Genomic DNA, 20,147 nt, shown 5'->3' with positions numbered 1-20,147 from the left:
CTTGTGAGAGAACACATAGCAGAAAAAGTGAGAAAGGCCCACTTCCATAAACCCTTCCTTGTCTGCAAAAACTGCCCTTTTAGGCAGCCAACGTACCATGTTTCAAATCAGTGCAAAGGCTAGGGGTTTTTCAGAATGTCTGGAAAAAATTCCAGTAGGTTTTAACCAAGTATCTGAACCCTACCCCAGCCCTAACACCTCTCAGATACTTATATGGCCCCCCATTACCCTAAACACTTTGAGGCACTCAGATCCTAATGCATTTTCCCCCCCATGTCACCCCTGTGAAGTAGGGCAGGGCTATTAACTCCCATTGTACAGATGGGGAACTGAGGTACAGAGAAGCTAAGTGACTTGCCTAAGGTCACACAGGAAGCCTGTGGTGGAGCAGGGATATGAACCCAGGTCTCCTAAGTCCTAGGTTAGTGCCCTAATCAGACATTATCTTAGCGCCAAAGCTGCACTGCTGAAGCTATCATTGTAAGACTGGGTATGTAGAAGGCAGGAAGGATGGGGGCTTCTAATAAGCTTTTTCTTACAAGACAAGAGCAGATTAAGGTCTAGCAGCTCATATGCCAAAAGATGTGAAGACATTATGGTAGCCAGCTATGCCTCAAGGCTGCATGGTAGAGGGAATTACCTTGGAGGATTTCTGCACCTGGTCTCCAATGTAGATCTTTCGGAACTGCTCAAAGAAGCTCAGCATGGCAAGCTCCAGTTTCTCGTTCCCAGCCTGTGCCAGGCGAGAGTCTGTCAGGTTCATCAACTGCAATACCCTGAAGGGAGGGAAAGAAGAAGCAACAGAGCTACCAACCACTCTAGGAGGACAAGAAATACCAGCCTGCCTGAAGACTGACAAGGGTGAGCAGAAAAGTGATTTCAGAAAGCTGGTATCATTTCGAATCTGCGTATGGCTGAGAACCCCTTTTTGCTCTCTAGGAGGTGGCATGGTGGGCCAAGAGTGATCAAAACACAGGAATGACATTACCTTAAACTAAAGTAGACGACCAAGAGTCAAGCCCCCCCCCCGCTCCCTTATGCGGAGGAGCCAGCAGAAGGCCTATGCACCACTTAAGTCCCACTTAAGATACGGGCAGGGGGTGGAGAGGGGAAAAGGAGAGGAGACACAGGCCTTGGTGCCTGCCCTCCACACAGAGGGGAATTTTCACCCCCTACAGAGCTTATCAAATGCCAAGGTTCAGTATGTTCTCCAAGATACCCCCTGAGCAGAAGCCTCCAGCTCTCATTACAAGACTGAAGAGGCATTTAAGTGGGCACCTCCATCCCCCACTGATTTTTGTTGTAGCCACGTAGGGCTTGTGGATAATGCCCATGAAGGATCTATTGGGGTAAGAAAGGTTTTCACTGACTGAGGTTATAAACCCATGGTGGGGGGGAAAGCACAGGACAACTCTTTTTTGGAAGGTGTCCCAAAACTAATAGGGAGAGAAAAGATCAAAGCAAACAGACTAATTGAGAAAGTCTCTTGTGTATAATATAAACAGAGGGCAGCTCAAAATGGTTGAGGTCTCATATCTTCCCTCCAGTAATGCACCAACCGCAGGAGAAGCTAGTGCTCGATTTACAGTTCCTCATTAACAACAGTTATCACACAGCCAACGTCCATAAATTCTCAGATTCAGTCCTCTTGATCCAAGAGAAGCAGAATTCGCTTATGTTCCACACGGAATTTCGCTCAGCTTAGGGTTGTTTAAGAGTCATAAACTGCATATTAATTACCTATACCAAACAGATCAGCAACTGCGCTAACAGAAGGCTTACAGTTCTGAAATGCACTGGGTTCTACTCTGCAGCGGGCATTTAAAAAATAGGAAAAATTCCACCCTTACATACTGTCCCCCATGTTTATTTGGCTCCCTTGCCAAACACCTCTGCAGACATCCAGGTTTAGACAAATCCCAACAGAAGTTTGCTCAGTGGGTCTAGCCAGTGCTATCAATGTCTTTGTTCGAGGGCCAATTCCATCTAGTTATTTTTAGCAAGAAGAGAAGAGGGAAGGGAGAACACTTAAAGCCCCAAGGAGAATTACTACCATGCAGCCACAAGAATGGAACATAGCGCAGCTAGAAAGCATTCAACATTCCTACCGACAAACCAATTCGCCGTCCATCGCATCCTGCTCATCTGTGCTGGCGAATGAAACCCTGCCACCAATCACTGCCCCGATGATATAAACGAGCCATGTCAGGCGCCCTGAAGCCAACAGATGACATCAGAAACAAACACTTCACAGGCCCCATGGTAGAGAGAGAAAAAGGGATTCTTTGGGTTTTTCTCTGGTAAAGCCAGGGTTCATGAAGAACGATTTCTTAAAAGAGCATATTTTAGTCCTCTGATCAGTGGCGTAGCCAGGTGGAGAAAACAGGGGGAGCGGAGATAAAAAGGCGCCACCCACTTATGCTCACACGCCAGCGCTCCGGGTCTTCAGCGGCACTTCTGCATCGGGTCCTTCACTCGCTCCAGTCTTCGGCAACACTGAAGGACCCCTCCCCCGCCACCGAAAACCGAAGCGAGTGAAGGACCTGACGCAGAAGTGCCGCCGAAGACCCAGAGCGCCGCCAGGTGAGTAAAATTTGAAAAGGCGCCAAAAGTTTAAAAAGGCACCACTTGTGCTCGGCGGGGGAGTGGTCGCTGCCCCGCTCCCCCCGCAGCTAAGCTACTGCCTAAAGTTACGCCAGTATTACTTGTTTTTCCACGTAGTGGAAATTATGTACAATTTGCAGGATCAGAACTGTAGTCTGATTGCTTCAGAGCATCATTTCTAGCGGCAGTGTGCTCACAACATAAGATTACCCTCACCCCAGGAAATTCCTTTAATACAAGACCAGAGTCTGTAGACTTTTGGAAACATTATTGTATGCTCAAAGAGGAGCACTTATTCTCTGAAAGCTCACAAGGCTGATATGACAGATACTCAAGTCCTAATCATCTGAAGTGGTAATGATTTAATTACAGCAGTATAGTAAAGCAGCATAGTAAAGCAGCCCAAGGCCCGCCCAGTGTGGATACATTTTTACTGGAGTAACTTTTTCCCAAATGGGACGTGGGGTTATATCTGTGTAACTATAATAGGTAAAAAACCCACCCCTCTAACTGAAATCATTATACCTGTACAAAATCTGTGCATAGACCAGGCTGAATGCCCCAAGCCACATGCCCATATCCTCAAGGGACTGCTTGTAGGACTGGATCTCTCCTGATATGATTCTATTAGGAAAATGGGCTTTTGGAGTTGTAGGTTTTTGTTTTTTTTTGGAAGGGGCAAACTGATCAGGGCTCCCTGGCCACTGTTCTTGGGAGTGCACTCACCTTCCTGCACTGCGATGTCCATGGGGCTGGCAGTGGCGCTCTGTAGCAGCTCCTGGAAAGTCTGGGCCGACTGGTCAAAGAGCTGTACGAGGAGAGCACAGGTCTTTTCATACTCACACCGACCAATGGTGGACAGCTGATCTAACTGCTGTTGCACAAGGCCAGTGTCGTCTAGTGGATCTTCCAACCCATCTCTGCATGGGGAGAAAACAGCATTATAAAGGAACTTTAATACCAGTGCTAGCCTAACCCACAACACAAGCTTATTTCCATCATGGAAGACCCCTCTCCTAGGCATATGGCTATTTTTAAAATCTGATCATCACCTGAACCTTTGCCTCTGGTAGTTGTCATGGTGGAGCATTACACAGACTGACGTAATACAACCAAGTGATCATCAATAGTGTCCTCTTGTTTTATGGGCACAGAACTAACTAATAGAATTGGAAGGGCCATTACAACCTGCAATGAGTAAGTTCTTATTGCAGGCTTAAGACAATATTTGTCCAGGGCTTTAGAACACAGCACTTTACCTGTTTAAGAAATGCCAAGTATTGAGGCATCTGGTTGTCCTTGTGCTTTAGTTTCTTTCATCTAATAAATTAACTGTAATTAAAATATACTACAATATACAAGGACGGCACATCTGATTCTGACATCTCTCCTGAGACACTCCATTGACAACCAAAGCAAAACATCCTGGGGCCAGAGTCAATACTCTATTTGCCTATACATCTAAAGCCAAAGACCCCTGCAAGATTTTCCCTTATGTGCTTCAGGCACTGTGGTAGAACTGTTCACGTATCTCTAGGCTTCCCTTACCTCAGTATGATGTGCACAGACTCCAGCCTGGACGTGATGTAAGCTTTCGTGACCTCTGGAGTGTATGTTTCTAGCATATGAGGCTCTGTGGCTTTAACATATGGCACTGATGCTGCCAGCCGCTGCCAAAGGCTTAGCAGATAATGTACGCTGTTCGGTGCAAACTCCCAGTGCTACAAGTACCAAGATAGAGAAAGGAAGAAAGCCAGTGAATTTAGGATCGTGCAGAATGTCACATTTGTCTTGAGCGGCTTGCCAGTGGGAGAGCAGCTATTCAGAGGCTTTACAGGATGCTTTAATGCTTCATTTTCCTATATAGCACTGAATTTAAGTCAGCATCCAAATTCCAGGAGTGCCTAAGGAAGAGAACTGTTCAGCAAAAAAGCCAGAGATACTCCAAAATAACTTTCATGTGATTTAGCCGAGCTGAAGCCTTCAGCTCCCAGTGCAGGTCTGTAAATACAAGCTTGCAGGGTTAGATAGGGAACCTTGGGGTGCCCTCCCTCAATCCTAGCACCCGTCTTGTTGCTTTCTCGCCTCATTCATCTTAGCATTGGAGTGTAGTGAGGAAAACATGCACTGGTACTGCTAGGATACTGGCAGTGCAAGAGTCATCATCTGCTGAGCTCCATCTCTATCGTGGCTCCCTATGCTCAGTCCCTTCAGTGGTACACACCTTCCACAGCTCAGGGAAAGCCCCAAGAGGAGGACTGTCAAACTGCTGCACTAGACTTTCAATTCTGGAGACCTGGGTTAAAACAGGTTTTTCTTGAAATCATTTTGGTGGCCTGGTCCAGCCACTGCTGCTGGACTCCTACATAAGAAAACCAATTCTGTCCTAAAGGGAAGTTACACAGCTGCACAGTAATACGCATAGTTATTGACATTTACATTACATAAAGGCAATACTGAAATTCCCCTGAATTCACAAATCATAACAACATTTGATATTTCTAAAAGCTACACACCCCCCAATTGTCTGCAGATCAAGCCTACCAGTTTGCAGTAGTTACCATGGAAGAATTTTTAAAATACCATTTTATTTTGTACAGAGATGTAGTTGTATGCTGCACAGCAGCAGAAAACACAGAGGGAACCTCTGCGTGATATTGATGGTATTAGCAGTAGAACCACCCTCTACACTACATTTTAATAATGGGTTGATACATTACACTAAAATAACCCTGACTCAGCAGTTGCTACTGATTGGACATGGGAAAAACTCCAGAGCTGTAACTACAACCCTCCCCTCATGGGTTTTGCAGCCAGAGTTCATGGTATGCTCAATATTGCACGGCCAGACTCTCCTGTTACAAAGCCTGTGCGGATGCTGCAGTCTTGTTGCCATTGGGCCTGACAAATTGGCATAGCCACTGCAAAGTAAATGCAAGGAGGGGAACTCCTCCACTTTGAGAAGTGCCAACAAGGCCAAATGCAATGAGTTCCCACCTGTAGGCTGGTCACGGTGAAGTTGGCAATAAGTCGGATGACCTCAGGGTAGTTTTCCACCTTCACCAGCTCTCCCAGTTGATAGTTACTTTTTAATCGAGCCAGCAACCTGCAGAACTCATGGTAATTGTTTGGGTCTGACAAACTCTTGGGGAGGAAGAACAAACAGTATGTCAAATCATGAGACAGGTAGCACTGTCTAGCGTTTTTGAGCATAGGAATGGGAGTTTGGAGACCTGGTTTTTATTCCCAACTCTACCACTGACTCACTGCGTGATTTGGCAAGTTATTTTATCACTCCGTGCCTCAGCTCCCCCATTTCTAAAAAAGGGGTAGGGCTTGCCCACCTCTACATTGCTTGGAAATCCTTACATGCAAGTGCAAAGTATGATCTCTCAAAGCCACATAGTACATATCACCAGCTAAAACAAAACCCTACCGTTTATGGCAGGCCTTGGAACATGTCTAATGTCTGGCACCCAAAACACCAGCCTGTAACACACTTAATTCACAGTGGCAAACCACACAAGGTTTAAACCACAAGACTCAAGTATCATTCTCGATAAAAGGAAAGGTTAGCTTCTTGCAACACAGGTAAGTGATATTTAAGTGATTGGGAGCAGGAGACTAGAGGAAAGAAGTTAAAGACGACAGACATTAAAATCATCTAGTCTTTCTTCCTTGGCCAGTGTAAGATTGTTCCCATAAGCATATTTTCAGCAGTTTTGTCCAGTGAAAGTCTCACTTCTCTGTTCTGCAGCAGAGTAAACCCCACCATTAGTCTCCCAAGCCTTATTGATATCAGTGCTGTGAAGTTTACCATATATTTAGCCTAAATTTCATCCCGCTTTGTCTGGTTCTAGCCCTACATACTACACTAAACAATTCTCTTCCATCCTTGGGGTTTACACTTTTTAAACCTTCACCTCTGACCATTATTCTCTCCTTTACCTTTAGTCTCCCACTTAAATGAACTATACATATTTAGTTCAACAAACATTTTAGTTGCTCTTCTCTGATCTCCCATCATCTTCCTCTATATTTTTTTTGTAATGGGCGTGTGACGGGTTCCCCCCAGGGTGGAACTGGGGTACATGCAATCCAATGAGATATTAATGTCTTTCAGATCAAGACTTTTAGAATGATACCTCACAAGGCATACTTTGTACAAAACATATCCTAATTACATGACAGTGGTGAATACTGGAGTGCCAGGTTGAAAGAGGGTCCCCTGACAGAAGAGTAGTTTTTGGAAACAAATGTGGCAAATGCAGTAGAGAAAGAGCACTAAGACATACCTGGCTTCTGATATGCTCACCTGGGGGTTTTCCAGTATTCGTTTAACGCCATCAACGAGATGAGACAGGAACTTTGCTCTCTCTGCATTGTTAAAAAGGGATCTGCGGACAGAAGCTATCTGGACTAAGCAGGACAAGACCTAAAGGAAGCAAAAGGAATAGAGTGGAAAGATTTTATTCAGACTGAAGGGAATAGTTTGAGGAGTTGCTTCCCTTTCCAGAGAGAGTAGTTCATTCAAGTGTTCACGATACTCCTTAGCAATCAAACTCAGCTGCTATAGTTCAAAGGGTGGTTTTAAAACGAAACCACCTCCAAACATTCCCTCTATGAAAAGAGAAAAATAGGAGAAATCCAGTGGAAACAAGCAGGAGGGATTAAGAGACTATATTATATAGGGATCATCTCTCCAGCTTCATGGCTCAATGAACACCCAGCTTTAGGAAGGCCCTTCAAGCCTTAAACTCCATTACTATGTTACAGTCTCCACTGTGTTGTCATGTGGTGACAGAGAAAAAGGATTTCCCCAAATGGTGAAAACAAAAATGCAGGTTGTGCCCTCTTATCTGACTCGTGTCATCTGCTATTGTATGTAAACAAAGGCTGACTTGAAAAATACTGGCAGGTACAAGAGTTTAACATGGTCTAGGGAAAATATGAGAGAAGGAAGAATGGCAAGATGCACATTTAAGTTAAAGCACTCCCATCTCAGCCTCTATTACATTTAAGCTGAAGGCAGATTTCAAGGATGCAGTTATGCAAATGAATCCATTACTACACTACTGAATGGTATTATGAACTTCAGGAACATTAGAAGCAAATTAATTAGAGACTCTTTGCACTGAGGCAAGCCCCGATTCCCCCAACCAGCCGAATAGCTACCTGCTCTGCTGTTAAAGCCCCTCTGGTTCTTGCTTGCTCACACTTTTAATGATCAAAGCTCAGAGCAATTACTGGCTTAATTGTTTTAGATTTCTGCTTAACAGTGACACTTGTTCTTTAACTCTCTCGAATATTTGAGGCTTAAATCTCAGGCTTGGCTAGCACTATATAATGAAGTGACCAGCTCTGTCCTACCTCTCCTAGAAACATCCTTTTGAAGAAAGATCCTCCCCTTTCCAGCCAGTTAAGAAGTCTTTCCATTGCAGCATGTGTCTATGTTAACTAGCAAAAATATTTAGCCCACAGTATTTAAGTGCCTATATAAGCAACTGGTCCAGTTTTACCCCATGCTGAAATATTTAGTGCTTTTAAGGGAAACAATCTACCAATAGGGAAACTATGCAAGTTTCTCCCCTTCCTTCCTTTCTTTGCCTGTAATGACCAGCACTGGTGATAGCCAATTTTTAAGATTTCTGCAGCAAAGATGTTTAATGCTTTGCTGGGCTTCTCCCTGAACAGCACCTGAAGGGCATTTGCAGATTCTGCTTCCTACCATACCACAGACGCACACAGATCAGAGCAACTTCCAACTGAGAAACATCTTTGGGTGTGACTCTTGCTGACTGGCCAGCATAAGAGAGGTTTCCTAAATTTGAATGCTTTACGCACATTGAGTCCAGCCACAGAGTGAGCAACTCCATGCACTGGCTCACTCCGTTATTGGATCACCTGGTTGCTGGTTGGCAGACAGTATTTTAAAAGAAAACATCCAATCACGTGACTCCGTTACTTGGGCTGATGCTATTGACCCTTTCACCATGTGGTGAAACAGTCTTGTCCAGTGGAGAGAGAATGGGACTAGGGGTCAGGCTCTTGGCTTCTACCTCCAGCTTTGCCGCAGACTTGCTGTGTGATTTTGGGCAAATCATTTCAACTCTCCGAGTAGCTTTCCCCAGCTACAAAATGGTCATACCATCACCTAGCTCCCTCACGGGCAGTTGGGAGGCTTCATTCACTTACAGCACTTTGAGATTCTCAAATGGAAGGGGCAAAAGAAGGGCAGAGTAGCAGTATTTCATACAAATGAGGACTGCTTCTTAATCCACTCCAAAAACCCCTGGAGGTACCAAAACTATCAACACTAAAGAGCTTGGCACAGCTGCCCTTTGGTCTTTATGGGATAATACTATATTATCAAAATAAGCAACTGTTCTGAACATATTTTACATCATTTTAATCAAAAGGCCAATATCTCAGGCTCATATACCAATGAAGTCCTTAGATATGGCTCTCCCTGTGCTGTAAATGCTTTCTGATATTAGGGGTCATAAGAACCATGAACTCTGAACTCACCAGAGGTGAAAACGATGGAGGAATGGAATGATACAGGTCAAAAAACAACTGTAGGGTCGAGGAATCCAAGAATGCTGAAACAGACAGAAAGGAGCACCTTACTGTGGACATCTGCATTATTGCATTCTGTGGAGTACTTTGCTTACAAAGACACTTTTATGCTTGTCTGCCCAAAACTACAAAAGCATGCACATTCTTTATGCTAGAAGAGATTACATTATGGAAATGTTTTCAAAGACTTATAGTGCTATACTCCAGAGCCTCCTCTTCCAGAATACACATTAAGCTAGAGAAAGAGCAGGGCATTTAAAGGAAGCAATCTGTGACTGCAGAATGACTGCTAAGGACCAGGAGGAGGTCAAGAATGGACACTGCTCCAGGTGTCCCTAAGCCCTGCCCCTGCCAGAAGCTGGGACTGGATGACAGGGCACGTATCACTCAAAGTGGCCCTGTTGTTTTAATTCCTTCTGAAGCATCTGGCACTAGCCACTCTCAGAGACAGGATGCTAGGCTAGATAGACCATTGGTGTGACGCAGTACAACCGTTATATCCTTAAGTGACAAGTGCAGAAGTACTGCCAAGTAGTGCAACATTGTCTTGACAATTGTCTAGTCAGGGAATCCCATTTTTAAAGTGAGTGGCATGAGAGAAGCTCTTGATTTCAGAACTGACAGGGCTCCTTTCTGGCTTCTTTTCTTCCCTTCTACGAGAAGTGTACTGAAAAAAAAATTGAGCGGTCCACACAAGCCAAATTTGTGATTTCTGAAGTTCACATAGCATAGCATTGAAGGGCCAGGAGGAAGGGTGCTTGTGTGCTTTCGGACCAGCCTTTACTAGCAAAAAGAATCACATCTGTAATCAGGTTAGTGGACAACAGGGCTGTACACCTGGTTTCCTGACACATAGGTCTATTTATATACTGTAGACCAGTGGTTCTCAAGCTATCTGATGTGGGGGATCGGCATTTTTCCCCCCAGTGTGCGCGCAGACTGGCAGCTGATGGCTCGCGGACCACCACTTTGAGTAGCACTGCTGTAGACAGAGCCTTGGCCAGCCATTTGGCACACTGAAGAAGGTACGCCTGCTTCCTCTTCCCCCCTGGAGCATTACCTGATCTCCAACTGGTTGGAATCTGCACTGTGCAGAGATCATCTGAGGACTCGTCTGTTGATGTGCCAATGAAATCGAAGTTCAGGCAATTGTGTGTGAGCTTGAGTAGCTGCATGAGCAGGCCGTGCTGGCTTTCATCATTCAAGTTCAGGTTCTTCCCTGAAGCCTACAGAACACAGTGGATAAAAAGAACAATGCGGTGGCTGAGCCAGGAGCACAATTGCACTTCAACAGGTGGGGACATTCGTAGGTATCACATGCCACCTTCATGTCAAGGTGGAGACACCACCTCAGACAACACCCTAAATATCCCTGGTGCCCCATACTTTTACAACAAAGAATCTGTATTTGGCTTTTTAGTCCTTACATAAAAAGGGTGGACAGTGCTTCGTTTTCACTCAGCAACAATGCTTGCCGGCCAGTAATTATTCTGGAAGATCTATCAGATTAGGAAATTCTCAGTTGGGTAGAACACAGGAAACACACTATCTGGTTGACATGCATTTATCAGCAGAGGCTCCTGTTACTCCATCACACTCTCCGGTAGGGAAACAAGCGCATTCACTATGTTGCACAAACAATCTGGATAAACCCTACTCCAGATTCAGAGCTCTGGGACTAGATACAAGGATTCTGAAGCAACACAAGGTGATTAGTGGGTTCATGGTGCTAGCTCAGCTCATAGCTGTTTTATAGCAGCACATAGGTCTGGAGTCTGGGGACAAACTAGAAGGCCTGTGCTTTGCACATTTGCTCTATGCTTTTCATAGAGAAACTAAACTTCTTCTACCCTAAATCTGCCACAAACTGATCTGGTCAGTTGCAATGGGACCCACTATACTGTTTCACTGATAGTTGGAATTGTCTGCCACAGCCACTCCAGAATGTCTACTAGATGGCATTGTTCTTCAATGACTGCCTAATTGCACTGTTTTATGACAGTGATATAGACATAATCATTAGCTCCTAGCAGCCCAATCCCTTGCTCCCTCCAAGGGAAAACAACTAGAGTCATTGGAGGATCACCCTGGAAACATCTGGTTTTATACACAGAAGCTTGTGCAAGCTGCCAAACAGATAAAGGAATAACTGGGGTAACGGGCATTAGTCACAGGAAAATAAGGACATTAAATAGGATAAAAGAAAACATCACAATTTGTCCTTAAAATTGGGGCATGGGGGCATCCAGGGAAACAAAAGCGGGATGACTTAGAGGTAAAGACACATAAAACTGGAGGCTGTATCCCCAATGAGTCATGTCATTCAAGCCTCCAAGTTTCATTTCATCTTGAGGGACAAATCACAAATAAATCATGCAGGCATATGTCACATACAAGAGTTTTCTAGGTAATATTTTAGTTTTAGTTATGAATCCATGGTAACATTAAAAAGGATAAAGGCAAGATAAACAAATCTTGTTAAACCCAAACTCTTTACCTGTATGACTAGCAGAACTAGAGATTATTCAGTCTGAAAGGTTTTTCCAAGTGAAACTTGGTTTTCACCCTTTATGCAGTTTGTTTACTTTAATACTTCACTCAGTTTAAAGGGTAAAACTAAACTGGTGAATTTCACGCTATTTCTATTCAGTGTTATTTCCCAATTTTCACACACTGGCACAACACTAGTTGTGATTACGGTCCAACGGGATGTTGCCACTTTGAATGGATCTTGGGACCCTGTAGATGCATTTCTTATTTGGAACAGAAGCCAGGTGTGGAGTCAGGATTTTATCAGTGTAATTTCTTTTCTTACAAAAATATACACAATTGCTATGTTCTTGAATAGAGGTGGTAACAAACTGCCTAAGGCAACTGTCTCTTGCAGAAAAACCTTTGGTAAACCACTGATGCCCTATTCCAAAAAGCACTTGCCTTGGACATCTGCCTCTAGAATTCACATCAAACTACACGTACCTTTTCCTTCTTCACTTTATACCTGGGAAACCACTAATTCAAGGCTCCCTTCACACTGCATAGTCTGGGAAAGGTGGCAGGGCCATTAACCTTCCTTTTGTACAGCTGCTCAGCAGCACAAAGGAATTTTTGCAAGACCTAACAATCCAGACAAGGGCCATGTCTATATTAGAATGTTGTTCCTGCTTTAATTATACCGGTATAGTAAAAGTGGTACGATTCCTCTTGTGGGAACGCAATTATATCACTATAACAGTGCTTTATACAGGAATAGCTATCCTGGTATGGAATGGGGGAAAATAAGCCATCCGAGGGGTTTTCATTTGAAAATTTTAAAAAGGTCATGACATTTCTATCTTCGGTTTGTATTGAACGAAGTGAATACACAAAACCTTAATCAGAGCCTGACTTACCTAGTAGGAAAATCAGGCTGTTCTATGACCTTGCCTGTAAACGAACAGCTAAGCACTTCTGCAGTACAGAGATGTTATGAAATGAAAGGTAGGAATCTAATCTGAAAATCTCCCTAAAGGCAGGTGTGTGGAAAACTGCCACATCTAGAAAGAAAGGACTAGTTTCAATGAAGTTACAGCAGGAAGGCGTTTACTCCTAAGTTTGATACAGGGATTTGACCAGAACTGCAGTCTCCCTACCTGTTTCAGTAAGTTACACGAAAGCGTGAAGATATCAAATAAAGACGAGTCTCGGAACGAAGAGGCTATTTTCCTGTGCTTGGTCAGGGGATGGGTGGTGTCCGCCTGGGTAGAGACACAAGCAACTTTTAGGACTAGTTTATAGGAAGGCAAGTAGAATTCACAGGAATGTTATTAATAAAACATTAGTGGCACACCAGGGCATTCCTCCCCCATAATTGCATTGCATCAGTTGATTAAACTGAAGGGACGTTCTCCAATTGTATTACAGTCTATTAACATAAAATAATGGTTCCTGTACTGCCATTAACTTTTTATTGAACTGCTAATAAAACTATATTACCTGTCTAGGGTACTAAGTGAGAACAATGTTCCGAAAATGCTTAAACACACAGTTTCATCTCAAGCAAAAACCAAGTTTACTTGAGCTGGTTTTAAAGCAGGATTAAGGATAAAATTTTCAACAGCACCTAAGTGACTTAGGAGGCTAAAGTCCATTTTCAAAAACAATTTAATTGTTAATGTCTAAATCATTTTTGAAAATGGAATGTCGGTAAAATTTTCCAGAAATCCCCAATATCTAGTTTGGGGAACAGTTCTTGACCTACTTAAACTAGATCCACTAAATTATTCCTGATGGCCCCTTACTCTTTCCACTCCCATCTATGAAAATGCTGGCCAGATGCAGAGTCCTCTATCACCAGCCAATCACAGTCACAGGGAGAGCCAAATGACAAGATACATGGATGAACAGAAAGTTACAAGAAGCCCTTTGCATTGGTGCCACTTTGGATCTGGCCATGTTTGTTTTTAAACTCACGTACAGGACCTGTAGCTGTACGACAATTAAGTATGCCATGTGTGTTAGGAGAAGTAGTAAGTGGATGTTGCTCGATATAGGATACCACAAGCACATATTAATTTGAGAAATGTGCTCTAAACACTGAATATAATACAGTAAACTACAGTATTAGCACCAGAGATTTTTTTAAATTCTGAATATTGCAAAGCTGCATTAAAATAAATGATCTATTCCCCCAGAGGCCCATGGTGAATCACTTTTTGGTGTGCAAGTAAAATGTTCTTCCCCCACCCTTACAATCACTCATGGTACATGGGGAAAGAAGGCTTAAATGCCTACATAGACACATACTTAACCTGAAATCTCCTCTCCATTCAGAGTTTCATTAACAAATTGGATACAATTAACTTAAGCTTGAATAGAGACTGGGAGTGGCTTAGTCATTATGCAAGGTAGCCTATTTCCCCTTGTTTTTTCCTACCCCCCCCCCCAGATGTTCTTGTTAAACCCTGGATTTGTGCTGGAAATGGCCCACCTTGATTATCATACACAATGTAAGGAGAGTGGTCACTTTAGATAAGCTATTACCAGCAGGAAAGTGGGGTGGGAGGAGGTATTTTTTCATGCTTTGTGTGTGTATATAATAAGATCTTCTATACTTTCCACAGTATGCATCCGATGAAGTGAGCTGTAGCTCACGAAAGCTTATGCTCAAATAAATTGGTTAGTCTCTAAGGTGCCACAAGTACTCCTTTTCTTTTTGCGAATACAGACTAACACGGCTGTTACTCTGAAACCAGACTACTGCTTGTTACCCTCATTCATATACACTACTGATCACCTTCCATCTTATACAGCCCCCGTTAGTGTAGGATACAAGCACCTCACAACCTTTATTGTATTTATCCTCACAACACCCTCATGAGGCAGGGCAGTGCCATTATCCCCATTGTGCAGATGGGGCATGGAGGCACAGAGAGACAGTCACCTGCCCAAGGGCGCGCACAGTTTGTGGAAGAGGAGAGAATTGAACCTACCTCTCCCTGTCCCAGGGTAGCACCCTAACCACTAAACGGATATTCCTCTCATCTCTCTCCTATCAGTTATCTATTAGAGGAGGTCTGGAAAACAGGCATCCTGTATTCTCTGCATGCCCATTGCTGATCTCATGCACTTTTTGTAAGAGTCAGGATTTGCTTCACTGTTGCTGGTAAGTTTCCCAGCTCTCCAGTGTTGTGCCACATGCTACAAGCCAGTTGTTGGCTAATCCTCTCCCTATACTAGAGAAGGCAATATTTCAGTACATGTATTGTTTGTACAGATCTTTGGGACAAAAAAAAAAATGCTAGATTAGTGTAGATATTTTTATATATAAAAAAGTTACCACAAATTCACTTTAAGAAAAAGGACCCATACAAGTTACATGGTAATGAATCTGAAATTTATATAGTTATGAAACCCCAAATAAATCACCATCCACTGTATTTGCCACATACCAACACAGTGACTGCTTGCAAGTGAGCGTGCTTTTAGCAATGCAAGTGGTGGCAATTTCAGGAAGGTGTCTTTAACTCAAAGTGTATTTAGATAGTATTTTGTGGTAGAATTATTCTTACATATTTAAACAAGAGATTCATGAATTATGGCCAAAATTTTCTAGCTCTGTTGCCTACAGCTAGGGATTTAAATATGGGTTTAGGAAACAACTGGTGACAGAACTTTTTTGTTGATCCCCTCTCCTGTTAGGTGTTAGAACCCTGCAGGGAGATGCTGATCAATATATACTGATTCACTGTGTCTTGCTGGCTTGTTATTTTTGCCCTTGTTATTAGGAAGGTGGGAGTGGTTCTCTGGGCACAGGGAACAAAGGTCTGAGGCAGAGAGGTCTCCTGCAGGGAAACTGTAGAAGCATCCAAGGCGGAGGAGAAAGTCCCGCCATAAGTTTACAGTTACTTTGTTGTCTGAGTAACCAATGAAGCCAAATCCCAAGAAGTGAGGTAAATTTGGACTAAACACAATGGGTGGGAATAGATTCTGTTCAGAGCAGGGTGGGAGCTTGCAGGCTCCTAAACAAAAAAAGTGTCCCGATTTTTAGAGAAGCTGAACTTCACTGACTTCAGTGAGAGCGGTGGGTGCTTTGCACAGCTTTAGACACCAAAATGGGAAATTTCTGGCCTATATTGCCTGTACTTAACAGACTGCAAACAATCATTTTTAATTAAGTTATTCAACACCATGGTAGAATTTCTCAGTTTCAAAGCCTGGGTTGTTTTCAAGTGTTTGCACATGTATTAGCAAAAGCAAAGTTAATGTCCATATTAATGAGAATTTAAAAGGCTAAAACAAAACTAATTAGTATTGGTCCTCTCAGCAAAAGTCTAGATAATCTCTCTCATCTAAACTAGAAGGGTCCCCACGGAAAACTGCTCCTTGGGGTGACTGGTGGCAGTCTGACATGCACTAGTAAAATCTGTCTGAAGGAGTCACAGCTAGAAAATAAATTGGGCTTTAGGAGTGTATGATTATTTCCTTCATGCTTAGATTTGACCAATTAATGGCTCTAGTCCCCAGCTTTTCAAATAAATACCAGAGAGGAAGCAAGATCTAGCAGAAATCGGACCATGGGACTGAAAGACAAGAACTCCAGAATCCTAGTCCTGCTTATGCCACTGATTCAAATGTAGACTTAGTCAAGTTACTTATCCTCTGTGTCCCTTTTTGCCCTGTCAGTCCCTCCCTCCTCCCCGCCCAAAAAACAACCCCAAAACAAAACCAGAAGTGTGTGAAATAGGATCACTTGGTATTTGTAAGGCACACTGAACATGCAACATGCTATGTATTCGGAAAGGAACTCAAAATATTTACCAGATTTGTTATGTTTATACTCTATATTTATATCCCCATGAAGAAGTTATTGGACTGATTGACAATGCAAAAAGGGTTGTGAATTTTTTTAAAAATGAGAATGCACAAAGTTAAAAAAATGCATAGGAATGGAGGACAAAAGATGCTAATGATGCTTTGCTAATTCATGCTATGGGGCTTTATCCTTACAGGCAAGATTGTACTGGGCAGGAACCCATTTGCTATTTTAGTGTTGCTTCATTTTTATCATAGAGCATTACATCCAGGTACTGGAGAAGATGAGATGCTAAGAGCAGGAGATGGCAAAGAAATCCTTAGATCAGAAGAAATATCAATATCTTACCGCAAAAGCGCATGATAGCAAAAAAATAAAAATCAGCACACAAACACACACACACACAGCAGAACAATACAAATGAGAAAATTGGACACTTACTTCACTGAAGAAGGCTGTAGCACTTACTTGATTAATTTCATTCGTTAGCTGAGACAGAATTGTCACTCCTATGATGCAGTGTTCTACGCTATCCTGATGAGAGAGATTGGAGGGAAGAAGAGAAGGAATTAGCAGTGTCAGGTTGTTCTTGCCAGTTTTCACTGTAATTCTGAAGTCCTTCTGCCATGCAGAAGGAAGTACTTGCACACTGTAAATAAGATACATTTGGCTAGGTATGCAATGTCCTCGTAGAACAGTGATTGGAAAATGTTCAAGCACAATGTGTTTAAAAACCCAGGAGTTCTATACTTAGATGCATTTAAAAAAAAATTCATATTATTTACAATTTGATATGTTTGCCAGACTTCTCAGCAGCTAACAATTTCTATGGAGTGCTCAAACAAAAATACACATGTTATTTAATGGCTCATCTATCTATCTATTCTAAATCACATTTTTGGTGCCTACTTACCCCTGATTCTTCAAAGATTTACATATGTGCTTACTTTCAAGTATTTAGTTCCACTGAAATCAATGGTAAAGTTAAGTAAGTGCATAAATCTTTGCAGGACTGAGACCTTAGCTATCGTGAAAGCTGCCAACTGACAGCACTGAAAACTGAAGTCTTAGAGCCACAGAACTCCTGCAGCATGAGAAGTGGCAATTAAAATTTCCCCAACCACCACCCAATCAATATCTCACTCCTGACAATGAGGCCCCACCTCTAGCAGTCAAGGGAGTTCATTCTCCACAGCCCTTACAGTCTTTGGCTTCTCTTTTATAGACTGACACATTGGCAGTCTTGATACAAAACACCTGCTCACTGGGAAGGAGACTTTACATACCAACTAACTTCACATACAAGAGCTACCCTGGTCTCTTCTTTTGCCACAAGGAGTTCCCTTCCTGTAACTGGATGGGGTTCCCCAGCTCCACTTTTGGGGTTCCCCAGCTCCCGCCTGCACTAACTGTCCCAATTTCTTCTCTCATCCGAGACTAAGTTCATCCCCTTTGCAGGAGCCCAAACACACTGCAGACTTGGTGGGGAAGAGGCTACAATCATAGGCCTCTGTTTTGAACAATGGTCTCAAGCATTAACATGATACTATGCGGCTGTATAGCCAGGAATCTTTGCTGAACTCACGACCGATAACCAAATACAGTCTTCAACATGCCTTAGGAGATGGAGTTGAGAGAAAAGCAACAGGATTGTCTCAAAAAGCTAGAAATCGTTTGAGCCGTTTATGGAAAGGTGTAACACTTCGGCATTGTAATATTTTCTAGATATCACTTCTTAAATTTTACGATCCTCACACTCATCATACTATTCTACTGTCTATCCAAATAAATAAATCCCACCATCACAATATAAGAGTCCCACTCTAGTTCCTTTCCTCTTCTCCCACTACAGCCATGGACTCTGGGATTATTTACTACTACTTCCTTGTGGAAGTTGGATTGTTCAAAATGTTCAATTGGAGAAAAAAAGTCAGCATTGAGAGCGTTGCGAGAACAGTGCAATTTTATGCCATGCTAGCCTCGTCTGGAAGAGAGTCCCACAGTTTGGGACTGCTGAAAAAATTCAATCTTCTGCCTGTAAAGCTAAGCTCTTGTGGGCAGGGACTGTCTTTTGACCATGTTTATACAGCTTCTAGCCCAATGGCTCTCTGATTACGATTGCAATAGCACCCTGAGACCCCAGTGTAAATATTTGCTAATAATCATGGGATGGGATGTTTCTACAGATATGTCAAGCCACGATCTTCTAAAACCAACCGTCCCACATCACACATACTTTTAAAACCTTCCTTTGTCACACACCAACTCATATCTTGCACTCTGCAGCCAATGAGTTGTAGTCAGTCTTTTTCCACTTCTTCACTGAAGCTATGTCGGCCAGCCAGAGCAATGAGAGGTTCCCCCACGCTTAGTCTCTTTTCTTAGCAGTACTACTCTGATGGTTGCCAGGAAATCCCAGGCAGAACATGAAAAATAACCCCCTCTCCTCCCTGTTGAATTTTAAAGGATCTCAAGGTTGGTACAGCCAAAATTAATGACCTAAAAAAAACCAGATACACCCAAACTGATTAACTGATAGTTTTCCCATACTAAAGGGTCCAAATTCAAAATTGAAGGCCCTGATGGTCCTGGCTTAATATAAAAGATTGGTATTTAAACAAACCAGGCAATTTGTCACACTCGCAGTAACGCAGCTGCAAGTGAGGTGAGGTGCACATATCCCCAGTTTAATGGGTAGTCATCCTGCTTTTCATTTTGGATGAATCATTTGGATTTGGGGCTTTGACAGAGGAATTACATACTTGGAATCCTAAAGTTCTGCCACATTATTTAAATACTTATAGTTGTGACAAAGTTCCTCCTCTACCTTTGGTGGGTCTTGCGCTTATTGGCGGATTTGCTCGCCTTGGAGCTTCACAACAGCCCTCAGTTTGGTCGTTTTCATGAACCCACAGTCCAGGTCGACCCCTCCTGTGTCTGACCAGGAGTTGGGATTTGGGGGGGGGGGGGGGGGGGGGGGGGGCGAGGAGGGGGGGGGACCTGGACCCACCCTCTACTCTGGGTTCCAGCCCAGGGCCCTGTGGAATGCAGCTGTCTAGAGTGCCTCCTGGAACAGCTGTGTGACAGCTACAACTCCCTATGCTACTTCCCCATGACCTCCTCCCAACACCTTCTTTATCCTCACCATAGGACCTTCCTCCTGGTGTCTGATGATGCTTCTACACCTCAGTCCTCCAACAGTCTGCGTTCTCACTCTCAGCTCCTAGCGCCTCTTGCTCCCAGCTCCTTACCTGCGCACCACAAACTGAAGTGACCTGATTAGCCTGCCTTAATTGATTCTAGCAGCTTCTTGATTGGCTGCAGGTGTTCTAATCAGCCTGTCTTAATTGTCTCCAGAAGGTTCCTGATTGTTCTGGAACCTTCCCTGTTACCTTACCCAGGGAAAAGGGACCTACTTAACCTGGGGCTAATATATCTGCCTTCTCTTACTCTCCTGTAGCCATCTGGCCCGACCCTGTCACATAGCACACCATGAGTGCCAGGCACTTTACAGAAATCAAAATGACAGTCCCTATCCTGAAGGGCTTACAATCTCATATGGGACAGTTATCAAGACAGGTTGATTTTTAGATTTATCAACTTTGACAGGCCATACATACTAGAGCTCTTGAGTAGCAACAGCTAATGCAGTGGAAGTGGAAAAATAGCTACA

The 20,147-nt window shown here is 43.3% G+C and overlaps 1 protein-coding gene across 5 annotated transcripts in view; it reads right to left on the bottom strand.

The window, feature by feature from the left end:
• XPO7 (exportin 7) overlaps positions 1-20,147 on the bottom strand; it is a 76,572-nt gene that overhangs the window by 19,711 nt on the left and 36,714 nt on the right. For 3 of the 5 annotated variants that reach the window (XM_043536558.1, XM_043536557.1, XM_037886434.2), the window contains 10 exons: positions 16,916-17,008; positions 12,813-12,917; positions 10,244-10,409; positions 9,133-9,206; positions 6,920-7,039; positions 5,602-5,748; positions 4,153-4,325; positions 3,331-3,524; positions 2,109-2,214; positions 641-776 (listed from right to left, as the gene is read on the bottom strand). In XM_043536558.1, the coding sequence (XP_043392493.1) occupies positions 641-776; positions 2,109-2,214; positions 3,331-3,524; positions 4,153-4,325; positions 5,602-5,748; positions 6,920-7,039; positions 9,133-9,206; positions 10,244-10,409; positions 12,813-12,917; positions 16,916-17,008 (1,314 nt within the window). The remainder of the gene's footprint in view (positions 1-640; positions 777-2,108; positions 2,215-3,330; positions 3,525-4,152; positions 4,326-5,601; positions 5,749-6,919; positions 7,040-9,132; positions 9,207-10,243; positions 10,410-12,812; positions 12,918-16,915; positions 17,009-20,147) is intronic. The other 2 variants (XM_037886435.2, XM_037886436.2) reach the window with 2 other exon arrangements.

Source organism: Chelonia mydas, chromosome 26, assembly GCF_015237465.2.
Source record: "Chelonia mydas isolate rCheMyd1 chromosome 26, rCheMyd1.pri.v2, whole genome shotgun sequence".
NCBI lineage: Eukaryota > Metazoa > Chordata > Testudines > Cheloniidae > Chelonia > Chelonia mydas.
This window is presented reverse-complemented; position numbering and strand designations above follow the sequence as displayed.